This window comes from Alternaria rosae, assembly GCF_020736505.1.
Source record: "Alternaria rosae strain MPI-PUGE-AT-0040 chromosome Unknown BKA58scaffold_9, whole genome shotgun sequence".
NCBI classification, from domain to species: domain Eukaryota; kingdom Fungi; phylum Ascomycota; class Dothideomycetes; order Pleosporales; family Pleosporaceae; genus Alternaria; species Alternaria rosae.
The window spans coordinates 714,670-732,718 of NW_025763578.1; the positions used below are offsets into that span (position 1 = coordinate 714,670).

The 18,049-nt window shown below is 52.1% G+C and overlaps 5 protein-coding genes across 5 annotated transcripts; 3 read left to right on the top strand and 2 right to left on the bottom strand.

The window, feature by feature from the left end:
• The first annotated feature begins 420 nt into the window (after positions 1–420).
• BKA58DRAFT_236068 (uncharacterized protein) lies at positions 421–2,600 on the top strand. The gene is made up of 4 exons (XM_046166586.1): positions 421–1,092; positions 1,161–1,471; positions 1,530–1,663; positions 1,712–2,600. The coding sequence occupies exons 1-4, from the start codon at positions 501–503 to the stop codon at positions 2,397–2,399; spliced, it is 1,725 nt and encodes a 574-aa protein (XP_046021913.1). The 5' UTR covers positions 421–500; the 3' UTR covers positions 2,400–2,600.
• BKA58DRAFT_322774 (cytochrome c oxidase assembly protein PET191-domain-containing protein) lies at positions 2,535–2,976 on the bottom strand (the record flags this gene model as incomplete). Its single annotated transcript, XM_046167874.1, has 2 exons — positions 2,535–2,899; positions 2,952–2,976. The coding sequence occupies 2 exons, from the start codon at positions 2,974–2,976 to the stop codon at positions 2,535–2,537; spliced, it is 390 nt and encodes a 129-aa protein (XP_046021914.1).
• Positions 2,977–3,159: 183 nt separating this feature from the next.
• Positions 3,160–5,735, top strand: BKA58DRAFT_236128 (Alpha/Beta hydrolase protein). The gene has a single exon (XM_046166587.1). It carries the CDS (start codon positions 3,324–3,326, stop codon positions 5,466–5,468), a length of 2,145 nt encoding a protein of 714 aa, XP_046021915.1. The 5' UTR covers positions 3,160–3,323; the 3' UTR covers positions 5,469–5,735.
• Positions 5,736–6,503: 768 nt separating this feature from the next.
• BKA58DRAFT_413793 (fungal-specific transcription factor domain-containing protein) lies at positions 6,504–9,179 on the bottom strand (the record flags this gene model as incomplete). Its single annotated transcript, XM_046172444.1, has 5 exons — positions 6,504–7,174; positions 7,231–7,582; positions 7,672–8,154; positions 8,211–9,011; positions 9,084–9,179. 5 exons carry the CDS (start codon positions 9,177–9,179, stop codon positions 6,504–6,506), a joined length of 2,403 nt encoding a protein of 800 aa, XP_046021916.1.
• A 1,926-nt stretch (positions 9,180–11,105) lies between these two features.
• On the top strand, positions 11,106–12,651 carry BKA58DRAFT_413794 (uncharacterized protein; the record flags this gene model as incomplete). Its single annotated transcript, XM_046172445.1, has 3 exons — positions 11,106–11,676; positions 11,857–12,504; positions 12,569–12,651. 3 exons carry the CDS (start codon positions 11,106–11,108, stop codon positions 12,649–12,651), a joined length of 1,302 nt encoding a protein of 433 aa, XP_046021917.1.
• Positions 12,652–18,049: the final 5,398 nt, after the last annotated feature.

An 18,049-nucleotide genomic window follows, 5' to 3' on the forward strand; every position in this document is an offset into this window, starting at 1 on the left:
GAGGCGTATCTGCCAAAACGAGCTTCATGATGGCTTTCGGCTGGTGGATGACGCAACTGCCGTTCGGGCAGGAGCGCGTCGCGCATTCCTCATAAACAGCCACACCACGCTAGGCAGACTGCTAAATGCATATGTACACATGCTTCGAAACTTTCGTCGGTCGCTCAGAACCTGCACTTTTCTGTTACGATTTGCGGCACAAGACATTTCGGTTCGGCACCTCCGAATACGAAGACACTCGGGTCTCAGGCCCCCAGCGCCACATGCACATAAGCTTCCTCGCTGGACTAGACCCAATACAGCAGTAAAGTTGGCCAAGACGGACGTGATAACCAGCTGAACCCATCACCACCAGCCACCTATGACAGTCAGACGAGCCCTCTATAGTAATAAAGCTGCAGAAATGCACGCTTTTATGAGGCCACCAAAGCCGCTGTCATCGCCGCCTTCTTTGCGGGTACCTTCCGGTTGAAGTCTATCTATCCGCAGCACAAGCGACCATGGCCGGAAAAGGAGAAAACAAAGCAACGCGCCAATGCTGGGAATGTCTTAAACGACGTCTAGTGTGCGACAAGACGCTGCCGCGCTGCAACAAGTGTCAGAAACGCGGTCGGCAATGCTCGGGCTACGATGACGCGAAGCCGCTTCAGTGGGTTCAGCCAGGGATGGTGACATCTAAACGAAGAGGAAAGAAAGACGGTAGTCCGCGTAAAAGATCCAGCAACAACACGGCGGCCAACAGTCAAGTTAACTATACCTGCGAACCCATAGACTACGAAGCCGCCTTGACCGAATGGGTAAAGGACCGGATCGTCAATCCCCAGTATCGGGTCACTGATCTCCATGTACTATCTTTCAAAATGATAGCAGTGGCTAGAGAAGCCGCCAGGGTATTCGAGATCGGCGGAAGGATCAAGATCGAAGAAATCGTCCAGAAAGGCTTGCATGAGGAAGCCGCAAGCGTATTGCGCTCGGGTCGTGATCCACTGCAACGGCTGCAGCGACTACTCGCGTTTTTGAGCATGCAAGATGTACCACTCTATGATGATCTCATGGACGAAACATCAGAAGTGGTGCAGGCCGTTCAATACTGTGAGTGACTCTCAGTATATGGGGCTAGCTTTGAAGCGACATGCGTGACCGATGGCTGACGCTACCAGACAACTTACGAATATACCCACAATACAAGGCATCCCAAGAACTGGCACCTAATCCCGCCCTCGTACTCTTTCCCCCGCAAGTCTTACATTTGCTTACTCCGTCCATTCATCATGCACTAGTCTGCTTGTCACTCAACCATTTCATCCACAGTCTGCCACTAGGCGCAGGCCATACAGCGGTGATAGCGCGGACAAAAGTATACCAACATCGTGGGGCAGCCTTGCGAGCACTCAGTCGACACATTGCTCAAGACAAGACGAGATGTTCGGATATGACCATCACCACCATTCTTATGTTCATGTGCTTAGAGGTATGCGAGCGCGTTTGAAACCTGATACTCGGAGCCACATGCTGATAGGGACCTCTAGCTCCAGAACCCTACTTTTGCGGACGGTCGTTCACATGTGAATGGCATGAAGCGGATAGTCGACCTAAGAGGTGGTCCTAAGCAGCTCATGAAGGAAGCCCCGTATCTGATCCCGTCGATGGTGCTGTACCTACTGTACGTCTCTTCAACCCCTTAGATTCGAAAGTCTACTCACATGGTCAGTATTGTGTCGCTTTCCAACACCTGCAGTCCATCATGGGACCAAGTCGACATCAGTAACACTGCGGAGGAAATGACGGAAGACATAATCGACGTGTACAGTCTCATCTTCCCGTACACGCTTTGTCCGCGAGAGCTCTTCACCGAGATATTGCGGACGAATCAGCTACGCGCAAGAGCTTCTACAGCAATACAACTATGTGATTTCAACCCGGATCATGCACTCGAAGCTTATGACGTCCTTGGCCGCATTGAGGTCTTCTCAGTCGAGGACTGGGCGCGGCCTGGCACCTTCTGCACCGAATGGCTCACTGTTGGTCTGGTGTACAAATCCGCCGTCGCGCTCTACGCCACCTTGTCCCTTTGCTCACTCATGGTCCTCCCGACTACGCCTTCACTGCTCGAGAGCCAAACAGCTTACGGCGACGTCCTGCTCAGCAACCTCAGCACCGCGCTCAAAGCCCCGCGAATGGCAAAATTTATGGTCTGGCCGCTCATTGTCGCGGGTGTAGAAGCCATGCATCGCGGGGAAGGGACGCGAAACTGGATCGAGGCGAGCTTGGAGGATATAAGTAGGACACTGGGGACTAGTTGTCCACTCAAAGCGTGTTCGGTGCTGAAGAGATACTGGAAGGGCGGGGTTTCGGGGTGGGACGAATGTTTCGATCGATCGTATGTGTTTGCCATCTAGAGAGCGAGCTAGTCAAGAAGTCGTGATATACCGCTAGTATGCGTAATGTACAGGCTTGCTATACAGAGGGGAGATGGGGTCCCCTTTCGTAATACCCAAACGCCAATCTATGCTGTCGTGTGCCATGGAGCAGCACTACCGGTCCAGGCCCTTGTTCTCTGGATCCTCATCGCCCTTGGTCTCCTTGACGTCTTTGTACGGCCGCCCCGCGTAGAGCATGTATCCCTTCTCCTCCATGGTGCCCGTCTTCTCGTCCGCCTCGGCGCGGCCCTGGCCAAAAGCGCCCGTCTCGAGTTGGCCCGGCACGGCAATGGGCCGGTTGCCGCGGAAGCGCTTGCGCATGTCAATCATGCCCTTTTTGCACTCGGCGTAGCCCTTTTGCAGCTGCTGGCACTGCGTGGGGAGGGTGTATTTGAGGGGTGGGCGCAGACATTCGCCGGGCGTGTGTCGGTCGACCATGATGCAGTCGCTATTTTGGAGGCAGAATGCCAGCGCAGCGCCTAGCCACTCCGGTTAGCCGAGGCTTCGCACAACTGATAGAATAAGCCATACGGATGTCTTTGCAGGACTGCGGCATGGTGGCAGGTGGTCGCGTGTGGCTACCAGTGCATTCAACAATGCATGTGTGGAGTGATATGGTGGAGCACACATTACTGTAGCCGTCGGCGAAACGTCGCGCTAACCTCCGGGGCTAGGATGCGTTGTCACATGTCAGGGATGGCTGCTTCCGTCTGGAACGTCATTTCGACTCTGGCTGCTGAGCTATCATGCAAGACTTGACCGTAACTCAAGAGGGGCTGGAGCGCGAGCTGTGACTTTTCCGAGGCCCGCGCGTACAGAGGGGCGATGCGTTGTCCTGCTTGCGTCTTGTCTCTGCTTTAATTGCTTCTGTGCCCTGCCCGTCTTCACAAGCCCGAGGGCAGTATGGCGCTCCATATACCCTTCCTGTCGCGCCTCCACATCCGCGAGTACATCGCCCTGGTCCTCTCCATCTGCCTCATCATCCTCGAGTCCTTCATTGCCGTCATCACCCTCGCCCTCCCTACGCCGATTATCAACTTCTGCTACCGCCTCACGCGCCGCCTGTTCAACCACCTCTCGTCGCCCTCGTCCAAGCGCTCGCGTCAGAAGAAGAAGGGCGTGTGGAGCTCCATCGCCAATGCATCCGACTTTACCGAGCTATGCGACCTGTACGGCTACTACTGCGAGGAACACATTGTGCAGACGGGCGATGGATATCTCCTGGGTCTGCACCGGCTGGGCTGGCGACAGGGCGAGGAAAACGTGCGCGTCAACAGCGGAGATAGGGCCAAGGGCGTCAAGAAGAAGGTCGTCTACCTCCACCACGGTCTCATGATGAACAGCGAGGTATGGGTCTGCTTGACCGACAAGGAGCGATGCTTGCCATTCGAGCTGGTCGAGCGAGGATACGACGTCTGGCTCGGCAACAACCGCGGAAACAAGTACTCCAAGAAGAGCGTTCACACGCCCCCTACCTCGAGCAGCTTCTGGAACTTCAGCATGGACCAGTTCGCCTTCCACGATATCCCGGATTCCATCGCCTACATCCTCGAGACCACGCACCAGCCCTCTCTGTCGTACATTGGCTTTTCGCAAGGAACTGCGCAGGCTTTCGCAACCTTGTCGATCCATCCTACGCTGAACGAAAAGGTCGATGTCTTCATTGCGCTAGCCCCGGCCATGTCCCCCAAGGGTGTTGCCTCTGGCATTGTCGACGCCTTTGTCAAAGCATCTCCGGATATCCTCTACCTGGCTTTTGGACGCAAGACCATTCTCCCATCGGCAACCATGTGGCAGTCTATCCTATATCCTCCCATCTTCGTTCGATTTATCGATACATCTCTGCGCTTCCTTTTCAACTGGTCCGCCGTCAACATCCTACCCGAGCAAAAGCTCGCAGCATACCCACATCTCTACTCATACACGTCGACTAAGAGCGTGGTACACTGGTTTCAAATCATTCGGAATGGCACGTTCCAGATGTACGACGATGAAGCGCCGAATCCAATCACATCCAACCGATCCAAGTACTACAAGGTTGCCAAGTTCCCCACCAAGAACATCAAGACGCCCATCGTGCTTGTTTACGGTGGCTCAGACAGCCTGGTTGATATCAATGTTATGCTCAAGGAGCTACCAGCTCACACTATTGCAAAAGAGATCCCTCACTACGAGCATCTGGATTTCCTGTGGGCGCAATCCGTGCACACTCTCGTTTTTCCACACGTGTTCGAAGCGCTTGACAAATTCGCTGGCTCAGAAGCGGCAGCCTTAGAGAGTCAGAAACAACGACGCCTACGATCGCCTGGCCGGTACCAAGGTCTTCTACCAGAGTCCAGCAAACTACCTGGGCTAGACGGTGACGAAGACGACGAGGATGCGGGAGATGAGAGTGCGACAGCTCCAGTGGCATTGCGGACAAGAAAAGTGTCTCAGCACTCGCGTGCACCGAGTTCTATCGACGGTACTACGATAGCAGAAAGGCCATTGTCACTAGCCAGTCCCTTTCAAGCGTCTCAAACGACAAGATCTCCCACTCACCGAAGGACCCATACCGAAGAGAAGCCCTCGCCTTCCCGCAACAGAATCATGTCACCACCACCTTCGCACAGGATATCGACCATATCCTCACCACCCCCTTCAACAAACAGGATGTCAACCATATCCTTCAGCTCACCAGGTGCGTCAGTCGGCGATTCACAAATGACAGAAAAAACCTCGACGTCTCGGCCCGAAGGATGGTGGTCATCGGACGAAGTCGCTGGTACAGATCCGTCTCAAACTACCACACCCGCTAACCACACGCCCGCCAGGAGGTCCAGTTTCGACAGCCAGCAGAGCACGAAGAGTATGGCGGGCAAATTCGGAGCCAATGGTATCACTCTTGGCGCGGGCAAAGCCGTCAGCGGAGTCACCATCACACAAGGAGAGGGATTCGGCGAGGGGAGTGGGACTAACAAGGATAAAAACGATCGGGAAAGATTACTGGAGGCGGATCGGAAACAGCGGAGGAACGTCTTGAAGAAGAGACAGCCGTCTAGTGGTTGATTTGTTCTGACGAAGTAACGATGGACTTGCATAAGACTGTTACGATCATGTTGGTTGTAAATTGGATAAACGAAAAATCTTGTGGCTATCCCACGCCAACGCCATTGACTTTTGCATCGTTTACCACGGCGTAAGCATCTCTACATGTACAGGCAATGAAATAACGCAAACGACTGCCTGGAAGAATTCCATCTGACCATCCCAACCCCACATCAGGCGCACCTCAGCGAGTATGATTGGTTACGGAACCCCATTCCGCATCATCAGACGCATAACCAAACCCTCATCTTGACTTTAATCTTACCTAAGCTCTGCATTCTCAATAAACCTATATTGGCTAACCACCCACTTGATGTGCGGACCATGGCACCTGCGTCGCACCAGTCACCCAAGCCCATTATCGCACTTCACCCGTGGCTACCAATACCCAGCTCTCCCCACCTCGTATCGCCAAGACAACCATGGCGTGGATATGGGATGGTGCTGTAGCCATGTATCGCACGCTGTATCGGTTCTTGTCGTCTGGACTCTTCGATGAAAAGGTAAGGATGTCGTCCGCTTGCTGCGTGTAGAACACTCTGAGAACTTGTGAAAGGACGGTTACGATCCCGCGTATAGCGGTTTTGTGTTCTACAAGACCCTGTCGCCAAATGAGGTATGTCGATACTGGGGTGTTTGCTAGGGAGAAAGACTCGCTGATCTGGAAATGGACATTTAGTCTTTGTCGAGTTTTGGTAGACCGTCGATGGAGAATGTGGTGGAGTGAAGTTGGGATTTTGTTGCAGAGGCTTTCATTGCGAAGTTGATCTTTATAGGCTTGGACATGTATGTAACATGTTTGTGCGCCACAGTGAGATGGCTGTCAAGGAAGGATGGGATTTCCATCTGTGTTGCACACGCTGGTGTACACCTTGTGAATTCGTTAACCCGTGTTCACATATCTATACTCGCGATAAGATTGTTTGCACCAGACATTACGTCGCCAGTCCGTCCCCTTCCCCGTCCCCGTCTCCGTTTCCTTTCCCTCTTCCGCTGCTAACCAGGCGGCTGCTCGGGAGAGCCCTGTTTGTCTTGCTGCTCGGAGAAATCACCCTGCCGCATCTGTCGATGCATTTGTTGCTGCATCTGCTGTTGCATGAGTTGTTGTTGTGACAGATTCATCTCAGAAGGATTGAAGGTCAGATTGCTTAAGGGCGCTGACTGCCACCACAGTTGCTGCATGTCGACAAGAGGTACGCCTTGATCAAAATTTGTCATGAAGGGGTTTCCAAAAGCGAAAGACGTTGGTTGTTGTCCCGGTAAAGGGTATTGAAGTAACGGATCCATGAAGTGATCTTGGGATAGCGGGGGAGGAAAGTTCGGTGGCATTTCTTGGGAATAGCCAGTAGCACCTGATGCATTCCACGTACTTGACTGCGACGTGAACGTAGAAGAGCCACCAGAGCGCGTAGGCTGCGCAGGCTGGGAAGTCCACACGGTATCATCGGCAATCAGCTCCTTGACTTGCTCCCGAAGAGCGGGCGCACATGTGTTCAGGATCTTGTAAACGACATCGTGAGCCCGAGCCGCGACAGGATCATTGGCTTTCATGGCTCGAAGCCAGCGTATCATCTTCTTGATACAGGCCATGATGTCCTCTCTTTCATCTTTTAGATGCTTCCCTTCGTAAGCCATTTCCAGTAGCAGCACGGCCAGCGATTGCATAACTAGTGTAAATAACGTCAGCACTTGTCAGAACTCTCTTGTGCCATGATAGACGTACTGAGATGAACTACATCCCACCACGGTCCTTGTGAGTAAATGAAATGTGTATCTGGCTGCTCAGGAAACAGCATTGTCATGTTTCGAGCTGCATTGACGCATGTCTCGGCAGACTCGTTGTTGAAGTTCATCGACTTGACACTCTCCGTTGATATCCTTCGCTCGATCCGGCAGAGGCAAGGTCGGGTTATGAGGACTTTTGTACTCCAGTAGTAGATTCTGAGCAGGAAGCGTTCACGATTGAGTTCAGGTCGTTGATTCCAGTTGCTCGGGCGTATATCCTCAGGCGGTAAGGCTGTCTTGACCCAGTCCTCTAGTTCTCTGAGCAGCTCCGCGATCTTTGTCTGTACGTACTGTAGGTATGGTAGTCAGCAAAATGTCATGCATACACACAAGGATCCGTTGCCGGCAACTCAACGAAGTAAAGAGACAACACACTTACCTCCCAGGATTGGACTGCAGTCCGAGGCGAATAGAGGCTGAGAAGGACCTTCTGTGAAATGATAGTCAAGGTGACATACGTATGCAGATAGTGGCTTCCATCCGTATGCCGTTGGCCAGAGTCAGAGGCGGCACTACTTGCAAGAGTCTGAGGTGTACTGTAGCTTGTGCGAATCCGAGACGATTGTCGCGCCGCAGTTGTGTCTCGAACTGGAGATCCGGGTTTGTACTGTGGCAATGTTACAGTGCAATCCTCATTTCCAATGACCGGCGGCCGACCAGTGATGGATGAAACGAGACACTCTATCGAGTGCAAGCACCACCACGTCTTCACCAACGGCTCTCTCTTGGAGTCGTTCATCGAATCATCCTCGTTACGCAAGTGTAGACCGAGTGCCAAGGCAAGTCTGACTGAGAGCCCGCTCATGATCCATGCTCTACTCACGTGCCCAATCACAAGGAAGTAAAACGCTAATGTTCCCGTCTAGTGTTCAAAGTATTAGGCACGTTGAGGAAGAATGAGTGGAGATAGTCACTTACTGCTTGAACCCTGCCCAGACTGGGGGCTGCCAGGAACGATATGGTATCTCTCAGTCCCAGGAGTTGGACAGCTCGTGTCATGTATACAAGATGGTCTCTCTCATCTCCTCTCCAATCGGCACCAGTGAGATGAGAGTATTTGGCGCCAATAGCGAAAAGCAGATTCATGGTCGCACGCCAGGGTGGGGGAATTGTATACGGACGTCCGTACCTGAGAGATTGGATGTAGCGCCGAAACTGATCTTCGAAGTTATTAGGCATGAGGGGGAATGTGCCATGTACGGTTCCCATGTAGCAATCAAACAGCTTTTCGGCAATATCAGGACCAGGTATCTCGTCGGGGTCTACAGCGATGTCGACCTCAATGTCATCGCCGTCCAGGTAGAAACTCGCATCCGTGATGTGTTGCATTGAGCCTGGTCTAGCGTTCTGCCTTCGTTCATGCAAAGCTTCGGATCGTTCGTCAATAGCTGCCAAACTCGCGCCCGGAGGGCCGTATCGCTGCCCTTGAGGATCTTCTGAATTGGCACGCTCTACTTGACGCTGAACGCTTCGTAACCATTGGACCTCTGAGTTCTGGCCCATGTAGCCGGTCTCTCTCGACTCGCGGTTGCGCATCAAATCTTCGTCAAGGAAGTCGAGGTCCTCATTGGAGCCGACCGATGCAGTTACAAAAGCCTCTCCGTGATTGCCGTCATCGCCGTCCCGTGTCTCTTGTCTCGGTGCAGGTTGCTCGCGTGGCCTCTTCCCCAGAGTCCTGACGGATTGCAGAGAATCCATGGAAACGAGATCATCCTCCACCTGGAAGAAAAGCAAAGTTAACGATGACCTTGTAACAGTCTCAGGAAAGGGACTTAGCGGTGGAATACATACATCATGTAACGTCTGACTGATGATCTTCTTATCCGCCTCATCTACGCGGTCCTCGAGTTCTTTTAGGAGATTGACAAGGTTCTTGTTCAACCTCATGGCCCTGCAGAGTCAGTATATAAGTCAAATATTGGGGGCTTTATCTAAGCATACTCTCCAAGACGATCTCGGCGTGCTGGATCGTACACACAAACTAAGTTGTTGCGTTCACAGTTGGCGCAACGAGGATGATCACCGGAACACCTGACTTCTAGAGCGGAAACATCAGCATAGACGACCGAGAGCGGAGGAAGGCGGCTGTTTACTTCGTTTGCGACACGTTTTGCATGCCCTTGCACTAGAGAAAGAGGTTAGTTCGTAATGTGTCAATGCAGGACTGGAGGACTGACACTCTTTCCTCTTTCTCGTATCTTTCAACATTCTCGTTAACCTGCTGCGGCGGCGCCTTTTGGATCGCGATCTTCCTACCCTGTCCATCACTGGACTGCCCGAGTGGGACTCGTTGCATAGCACAGACCGATGGTGATTGGAAATCAGTACAGGATCGCACTGCCAGTGCAGATGCAGCTCGCGCATGAATCTGCTTCCAGGGAAGCGACTTAGTCACGTGTTGGGTTACGGGAAAGGTCTCCGTAGGCCTGGTCGTTTTGGGAGGGATGAGGGGAAACGGGTCTGCTGGGGCGGCCAGAGACGCGAAGGAGGGTGGTGACCCACGGTAAAGGAAGAGGTACGGGACTGTGTGGCTTGATGTCTCGAATCAAGACAATGGCTAGACAGGCATGTGCGAATTTTAACGAATCGTTGTTTGGTGGTGGTAGTGCTGGAGCTGGTGCTGGGGAAGACACGCGCCTTTCAGAGGATTGATAGGCGGTTGTTCACCCACCAATCATGGCTCTCTATGCTAGTTCACTGTCCGAAAAAGTGTCGTGTTGTGGCTTCAAGATGAGTGGATATAGTCGAATGCGTTGAGCAGTGGCCCATCATACATGCCTGCGGCAAATCTTGACCAGGTTTTGCCTCTTCAGGATCGGGATCGAAGGCAGGGCGGCGACTCCCCGCGGAAGGTGCTTGCGAGACCGCATGACATCCCCAGCTGTCAAGTCCTTGCAGCACGGAAAGAACAAGTGGTAAGAAAAACTATAGCATACACAGAGCTGGAGGAGAATGGCGAACGCCTTTGGGTCGTCGTGCTATTTGAACATGCCTAGGAAGCCACCACGCCGACGAGCCGTACGCGCGATGCAGGTCGCGTACGTCATTCCTAGCAAGGGAGGGGCTCCTACCTCGCTTCTATGCTGTTGAAGATTCAGATAAAGCACTTGCACACATTGAGGCATAAATGTAAATAGCGGATACTTACATACCTTTTGTTGATGTTGTGCCTCCATGCATCGACGGCTCCTTATACCTTTTGGGTAGCTTCCAGTCGCCAGTTCTCGTAACACGAGGCGATTCATCTTCTGCGTGAATGCAAAGTAACGAAAGTGTACGGTTATGTTTCCGCGAACATGCTAATCCCGCCAGCTCATAGTCGTACCGGGCAGGCTGGACAGCACGTGTTTCGCTCCGAGCCAACTCCGTCTCCGCAAGTTCAGGACATCCATCTGATTCACACAAAGTGTAGTATTTTACTTGCAACTTTACTCTGGAAGCGATTATCTGACATAATTTGATTGCTGGCGCTGACAAGGGACATCTGGTTCAGCCCAAAGGGAACTTGTGGATGTGGGTCGCGCTATTCCGAGTCTAGAAGCTTTTGCTAGCTTGCTGTTTCCGTTAGCATGTTATGGAACTTCCCGATATCGCTTCACCCCCGTGGAAATTTTAGGCAGCATCTGCATACATCGTTTACCCTCTCTTCTCTTGAGGCTTCTCCCAGTATTCCGAATGCCTGCAAAAACAAACTCATGTGTAATTTGCCGCAAGAAACGCATCAAATGCGATGCGACAGTCCCCAAATGTCTCATGTGCATTCGCACCGGTCACGACTGCCCTGGACCACCAGATGGTCCCGTCTTCGTAGACATGACGAACATTGCTAAACACGGAATGAGAAAGCGCAAGTCCAGACTACTAAGCAAGAGCGCGGAATCTTTTACGCCGGGCTGGGTGCGATCTGACCAAGTCTTGTCGTATCAGGTTTCGCAAAGAGCAGTGGTGACCGAGGCATTTTATGCTCACTTCATGGCTCACTTCACATCCGAGGGTGAAAGTAGAGACATTCGGAATCAACGTACTTGGTTGCATAGCCTACCTGTTCTGACAACAGATGGCACGAATGAGGCACTGGGATTGGCTGCACAGGCTACGGCATCTGCCTACTGCGCTGTCGAAAGCGGAAATATGGCACTTACACAATACTCATGGAAGCTGTACGGAGAAGCCCTACGGGCGCACAGTCGATTCGTATCCCGTCCGTATACCAAGCAAGAAGTCACGGTGCACATGGTGTCTACGAGCGTCCTGTTCAGCTTATTCGAAGCTATGCAATCCACCAATGCCGCAGCATATTGTTCTCACATTTTCGGAGCTGTTCGCATGCTTGAATTGACTACACCAAAACAATGCTCACAAGGGGCATTGTGTCAGATCTTCTGTAAGTTTCCTTATTCGCTGAAGCCTAGCTGTATTTGCTGTGATCGTCATTCTATTGTATGTGGAAGGAATGATGTACCCTTTCAAAGTGTATTTCACACCCTGGCTGCAACTCAAAGTTGTAGCCTCTTTCGTACGGGAGAAAGATGCAACGCGCGCTGACACTGTACTTCTTTTACAGATCATCTCCGGACCCAATTGACATTCATCAATCTGACTGGAAATAATAAGAGGATACATTTCCAAATACAAGGGATCTTGTACGGGCCGTTGAGATACATTGAGTTACCTCGGTTTCAGACGCTTATGGGCTATGTGTCCGACTTGGTAGATGTCTATGTCGCCCGGAAGACAGGCGCGTCGCAACCAGAACCTGGCTCCCACGCTTACACTGTGCTTGAGAGAAAAACTGAGGCACTTTGGCTTGAGTATGCGAAAGACGCAGCGGATACGGATAAGTTGCTGTTCTGGGAGGACACTTCGACCGATACTCGGCACTTTCGCGACGCCTTCACTGCTCTCGTCGTGGCATACTTCAGCGTTGCTCGCATCATTCTCAGCCTCATTACGCCACGACTTCCAAATGGCTTTTCGACCCTATCCGATCATTACACTTCTATACTGCAGGCCTCGCAGTACTTGCAGACTCATACAATTGGATGCGCATACATGCGCATGGCCACGCCTCTGCTGCTAGTCGCACTGCATTCCCCTGAACCTAGCCAGCGCAATCAAGCTACCGCTTACTTCGAAGGCTGGACGCAGAGGTCCATGTCCGGTGTTAGCGCACTTGCGCTAGACACGATACATCGAAATCACCTATACGAACGTGACCGGACGCGCTAACAGTAGTAAAAGTCAGCGTTCATCCATATCTAGAAACAGATATCCAGCCACAAGTACCAGAGATCACGATGAGAGAGACGCGTTGTCGTCGGACAAAAGCACGAAGTCGCCACCCGAAGTGCCGGAATAACCCCATCAGCGCTAAACATGGCTAGCTCGCGGATACCTCCTTCGCGATCCCCTTAGTAAACCCCGATTCTCGACACGAATTCCTGCTTTCGAAGCGCATGGGCCAAGCCCATCACACCACCTTGCAGGTGCGTACATGCAACGATGTACAGCGATAAACCCGATCTCGAGACGAACTCTTCCGATACGGAATCCACTTTGCTCCGGCTTGCTTATTCGCGACACAGATCAATGCCCGTACATGGTACGATTCAATATACGATGCAGGAGGCAAGGTCTAGAAGAGACGATGCGGTTTTAATAACCAAACGAGATCGGGTACTGTCGCCGTGTGTAGAGACATGACATCGGAAAAGATGGCAAGATCTTGCTGTGCGGCTGTGATCAATATACGCATGGGGCAATTGGCTCACTTTCGCCTCTGGGTTTGCCTGAGAGGAGAACAAAATCAGGGAGGAGTTGTGTCAAGAAAGGTGAATCCGAGGGGAAGTCTGCTGAGATCAGACTCTTGCGCCAAGGTTGCGCGTTGGCTGTAACGCGAACTTGGCGAATTGAGTCAGAGGCCGATCACGTTGCTGCTCTCAGGGAAGCAGCTACAGCCGTCGAATCACGCTCTCTTTCTTGCTGCTTCGTCCAAGGCGGGAATGCAATAAAAGCGCATGCGAGTTAGACATTAGAACTACTTGCTACACATCACATATCCCTTTCTCATATCACGCGGGAAAACACAGTGAAGAGTCGGATGACCAACGTCAGAAAATGAAGACCGCAGAGTCATAGCTAGCTAGCCCTACGAACACGTCCCCAGTCCAGTCGCCCTACCCGCAAACATGAAAATCGTGAGAACCTTTAATCGACACAAAACAAATGCACCCTCTTGCGTAAAAGACTCATACAGTTCCATAGTACACTTCCACCATTGACTTGCATCATGTCCATGCTGATACACATATTACGCCTTCTGCATACCTTCGACGAATTCAAGCGCCGCTTCTCTATCAACGACATCGATACTACTTGTCTTGTTCGTGTAGGTAACACCATAGCATCGATCCGCCACATGTACCATCTCAGGTCTGAAAGTCGTGCAGATGAATTGACCACCTCCATCCGCATTCTTTCCACCATGGCCACTCAACCGCTCCAGCATCTGCGCAACAGCGGTTCGATACTGCGCGTCAAGATTGGCATCGATTTCGTCAAAGAGGTAGAATGGTGCGGGGGTCGCACTTTTGGATAGCAAAGATGAGGGCAAGTGCGCAGAGCGACTTTTGGCCTCCGGAGAGTTGGCCGATCTTTTGCTGCTCGTCGTGCTTGCTGTTGAAGGATACGGCGATGCTGACACCTGTGTACTCTTCGACCTTGCTCTTCTTGCCTTGCGTTTCCTGTTCTTCCACGTCGTCGTCGTCGGAGATGTCACCACGCGCGTCGCGGTCGGATTTGCGGTTAATGATTAGACGACCGCGGCCAATAGGGACTAGTTGCTGGAAGACTTCGCCGAAAGCTGCGGCAACTTGCTTAAAGGTACGGGCGATGGCCTCATCTTTGCGCTGGTCTAGCACGTCGATAAGATTCTCGATGGATTTGCGCGATGTGTCCAGTTCGGCGCGGCGTTCTGTGAGGGTCCGTCGCTGGCGGGTAAAGTTCTCGTAATGTTCAAATGCTTTCTTGTTGACGTGAGCGAAGCTCTTGAGCGCTTGGTTGGCCTTGGTGAGTTCTTTGGTAACCTTGTGGTAATGTCAGCTGTATGCATGTTTGAAGATGCGAACGTGGAGCTTACCTTTGTAGTGTCCCATCGAGTGTATTTCCGATTCACATCTTCAGGAAGGGTGCCCAGATCACGGATATCCCGCTTGACCTCCGCTAGTCGGTCTGTATAACGACTACGATCGGAGTCCTTCTTGGACATGGCCTGCTCTTGCCTAGCCATAGCCTTTGCCAACTGCCTATTGCTAGCCTCCTTTTCGTTCCTTGAATTCTCCAGCTCGCTCAACTGGGCCCGGATATCTTCAATTTGAGCGTCCGTTTCTTGGATCTGTTGGTCGAGGTTGGCGATGGTTTTATTGACTGCATCTAGAGCTCGTTCACATTCTCGTAAACGCGTCGACTGGCCTGTAGACCCCCCTGCGCCACCCTGTTGTGATAAGATGTTATCCAGCTCTGGCTGTAAATTTTCCGTGAGATCAAGCTCAGCCTCGTCCTTTTGAGATTCCAGGATGGCGCGCTCTTCCTTGGCTCGTGCGAATTGCCGCTTCAAGTCTTGTACAGTGCTTCGAAGGGTGATCAACATTTGCTCTTCATCATTAGACAGCGCTTTCTCAAACTTGGAAGCAATTTCAGCCTCCCAGTCGCTCTGTTGCGCGCCGAGCTGGTTAATTGTTGACTGAAGTGCTGAAGCAGTCATCCTCTTTCTTGCAAGGCTGTCCTGTGTGTCTCGAAGGGTTCTTTGCTTCATTCGTACTTCTTCCCGCATAGGCGCATAGCTGTTCTCACCCTTGTCCTTCTCGTATTCCCGTCGTCTAACCTCACTTAGTGCCGCAGTGAGTTGCTGACGCTTTTGCTCAAGTTCGGTGGCAATATCTCGCTTCCGCTGCTGCAGCTCATCGTATTGTGTGCGAATTTCGGCCAATGTTTGGTAAGCTCGAATCTTTGACTTGGACGGGTCGTGATAACCTCCTCGGTATTGGCCCTTGCGCGAGGCATTATCTCCGTCGAGAGTGTACGCACGAACGTTGTATTGCTTTGCGTTCTTCTTACACGCAGTCAAGTCAGGGCAGACAACGATCTTGCCGAACACATGTCTGAACGCATCCTCGAATCTTTCATCGTATCTCAACTTCGGCAGAAGTGGCTGCATGTCCCCGGTCGCAGGGAGGTTCATATCATGAGCCCGGATGCGATTAAGGGGAATGAAAGTGATACGTCCGCCCTTGTCTTTGATGAGCCGATCAATCAGCTTACTGGAGACTTCATCATTATCCACAACAACGTTAAAGAGCGCACCCTCGGCTGCTGCTTCGGTCACGGCTCTGTAGTCGTTGTTGACATCGAGTAGGTCTGCAATCGTACCATGCACTCCCTCTAATCCCCCCTCTTTTTGGTATCTACGGAGAGACTCCAGCCCACGACTAGTGCCATGATCAAGCAGTCGAGAGAAGGTGCTTTCCGCTTTCCGAAGCTCGGCTTGCGAGTTTGTAAGTTGAGTATTGACCCTGTTGTCTTCTCGGTAGAGGTTCGTCTGCTCGTCGTGTGCAGCTTTGTAGGCATCCTTTGCTTGCTCGACTTTGGCCGAAAGGTTGACACTAGCGTCTCCTTCGCTCTCAATGGTTGACCGCAGTTCGGCGATCTCGGTTTCAAGACGCTCCACATCGCTCTCCAGTTGGGTAATCTCCTCATTGGTCTGCATGAGAACAGCCTTGCGGCGGCTAAGGTCAGCATTAGACTCTTCAATTTGAGCGCGCAATGCATCGTCTCGTTGTCGTTTGGTTGTAAAGAAAGCTGTCCGACCCTGCTTTTCCTCGAGCCGCTTTTGTTGGCCTTCAGCTTCTAGCAGTTGTGACCTGACAGCTTCCTCTTCTTCTTTCTTTGCGTTGTATTGGGGTATCAGCTTCTTGAGTTCGGCCTCTCGTGCGCGTATCTGTTGTTGGAGTGACTTCGTTTGTGTATCCCGCGACTTCTTCGTTCGTTGGGCGGCCGACTGGTTATCCTGCAACGCTTTGAGCTCGAGCTCGATCTTGGCCTTCTCCAGTGTAGCTGACTTGCGTTCCTGTTCAGACTGCACGCGGTCCTCCCGCAGAACGTCCAAGTCACCTCTTCGCCTGTTGATATCCAAGTCGATTTGTGCGATGTCGGCCTCGGTTTGTACAAATGCTGCCTCGTCGGCCTCCTTCATCTCACGACCCTGGTTCTCCATATGGTCAATCTTCTCAATCAAAGCTTCCAAATCAGCCTCCTCCCGGGACTTCAAAATGTACATCAACGACCGTCGCTCCTTGTCGTTCCTGCTCCACGCTTCCAATTCCTCCTTCTCGCCCTCGAGTTCGTTGAGACGCCCGTTGATGGAGTCGATTACACCATCGACAGCGCCGCATTTGTTCTCGGTCTCGGACAGAAGCTTGAGACTGTTGGCGCGTCGCTCTTCGTAGACGTTGGAGCCGGAGATCTCTTTCAGCAGCTTCAAGCGCTCGGAGTCTTTCATGTTGGTGAGCGCCGTGACACGGCCTTGCGGGACGATGTAGTAGGGATTCGATCGTGAGAATCCAGCGGATTCGAGGATTTGCATGACTTCGGATTTGGTAGCGTTCTTACGGTTGACCGAATACTCGTCCTTCTTTGCGCCGATAGTGCGGCGGAGAAAGAATTCCGGTTTGCCGGTCTGGAAGCGGTCTTCGGTGTTGTCGAAGCATACCTCAACATATGCTGACATAACTGCTGAGCCCGAACCTTCGTGTAGGAGCGCCTGACGCTCTTCGCGACCCAGGTTGTGGTAATCGTCGCCGAGCACGAAGCGCACGGCGGCGAAGAAGTTACTCTTTCCCGATCCATTGCGGCCAACGACAACGTTGCAATTGGGCGAGAAGGGCTCGATTTGCATCTGCTCCTTGTAGCTCTTGAAGCCCTGAATCGTGATCTGTTTGATGTACCCCATGGCCGCGGTTAAGCGCAGTCGCTGTGCGCGAGAGGTCGAGCTGGGTGATGTGTGTGGTCGCGCGTGGTGCGTGTATGCGATCGTGATAGCGTTTTTCAGAACATAGCGGGGCTGTGGTCGTGATCGTGAGCGCGCGTGTTTTCCTACTGTTGCGCCGACGACGCGGTGCGCGTCGCGCTTTCCCGCCAAGACACGCTAGCCCGATTGTCTTGTCACGCATCGAGCAGCACACGTGACATCATGGCAAAGATGTCCAAATTGACGTGTGCTAGCCTACTTTCCCTGAACTCATCGCACTAAACGTGGGATTCGTGAGAGGGCAGTTGAGAGTGAGATGGATCAAGAGTTTGCACCGGCTCTGGACGGGTAGGAAGGAATCCGCTGGACTCACTCTGCTCGAGCAGTCTCATTGCCTTGATTCTACTGAACCCACATTGCTTCGGCTACCGCTAATCATATAATATCGGATCGCTCTGTACTTTGTGGTCTCCCTCAACATAGCTGATGTGCATCACCCCAAGAACACCTGAACATGCACTTGGGTGTTAACGAGCGTAAAAGCAGCTTCCACATCTTTGGAGCTAAGTCCTTTGCACGAACGTTTGCTTCAAAAATGCTACTGTGGTTGAGCATGTCACTTACTAAACAGTAGTATATATGCTTGAGCCGAAGTTCTTAACATACGCTGCCAGGGAATCGTCGATGTTATCAAAAAAAAAAAAAAAAAAAAAAAAAAAAAAAAAAGCTCCTT

Bases quoted from the DNA above. Each gene is read 5' to 3' on its own strand.
- BKA58DRAFT_236068 (XM_046166586.1), top strand. From the start codon at position 501: ATGGCCGGAAAAGGAGAAAACAAAGCAACGCGCCAATGCTGGGAATGT. The intron at 1,472-1,529 runs GTATGCGAGCGC...AGGGACCTCTAG, and splicing joins TTATGTTCATGTGCTTAGAG to CTCCAGAACCCTACTTTTGC. The intron at 1,664-1,711 runs GTACGTCTCTTC...TCACATGGTCAG, and splicing joins TCGATGGTGCTGTACCTACT to TATTGTGTCGCTTTCCAACA.
- BKA58DRAFT_236128 (XM_046166587.1), top strand. From the start codon at position 3,324: ATGGCGCTCCATATACCCTTCCTGTCGCGCCTCCACATCCGCGAGTAC.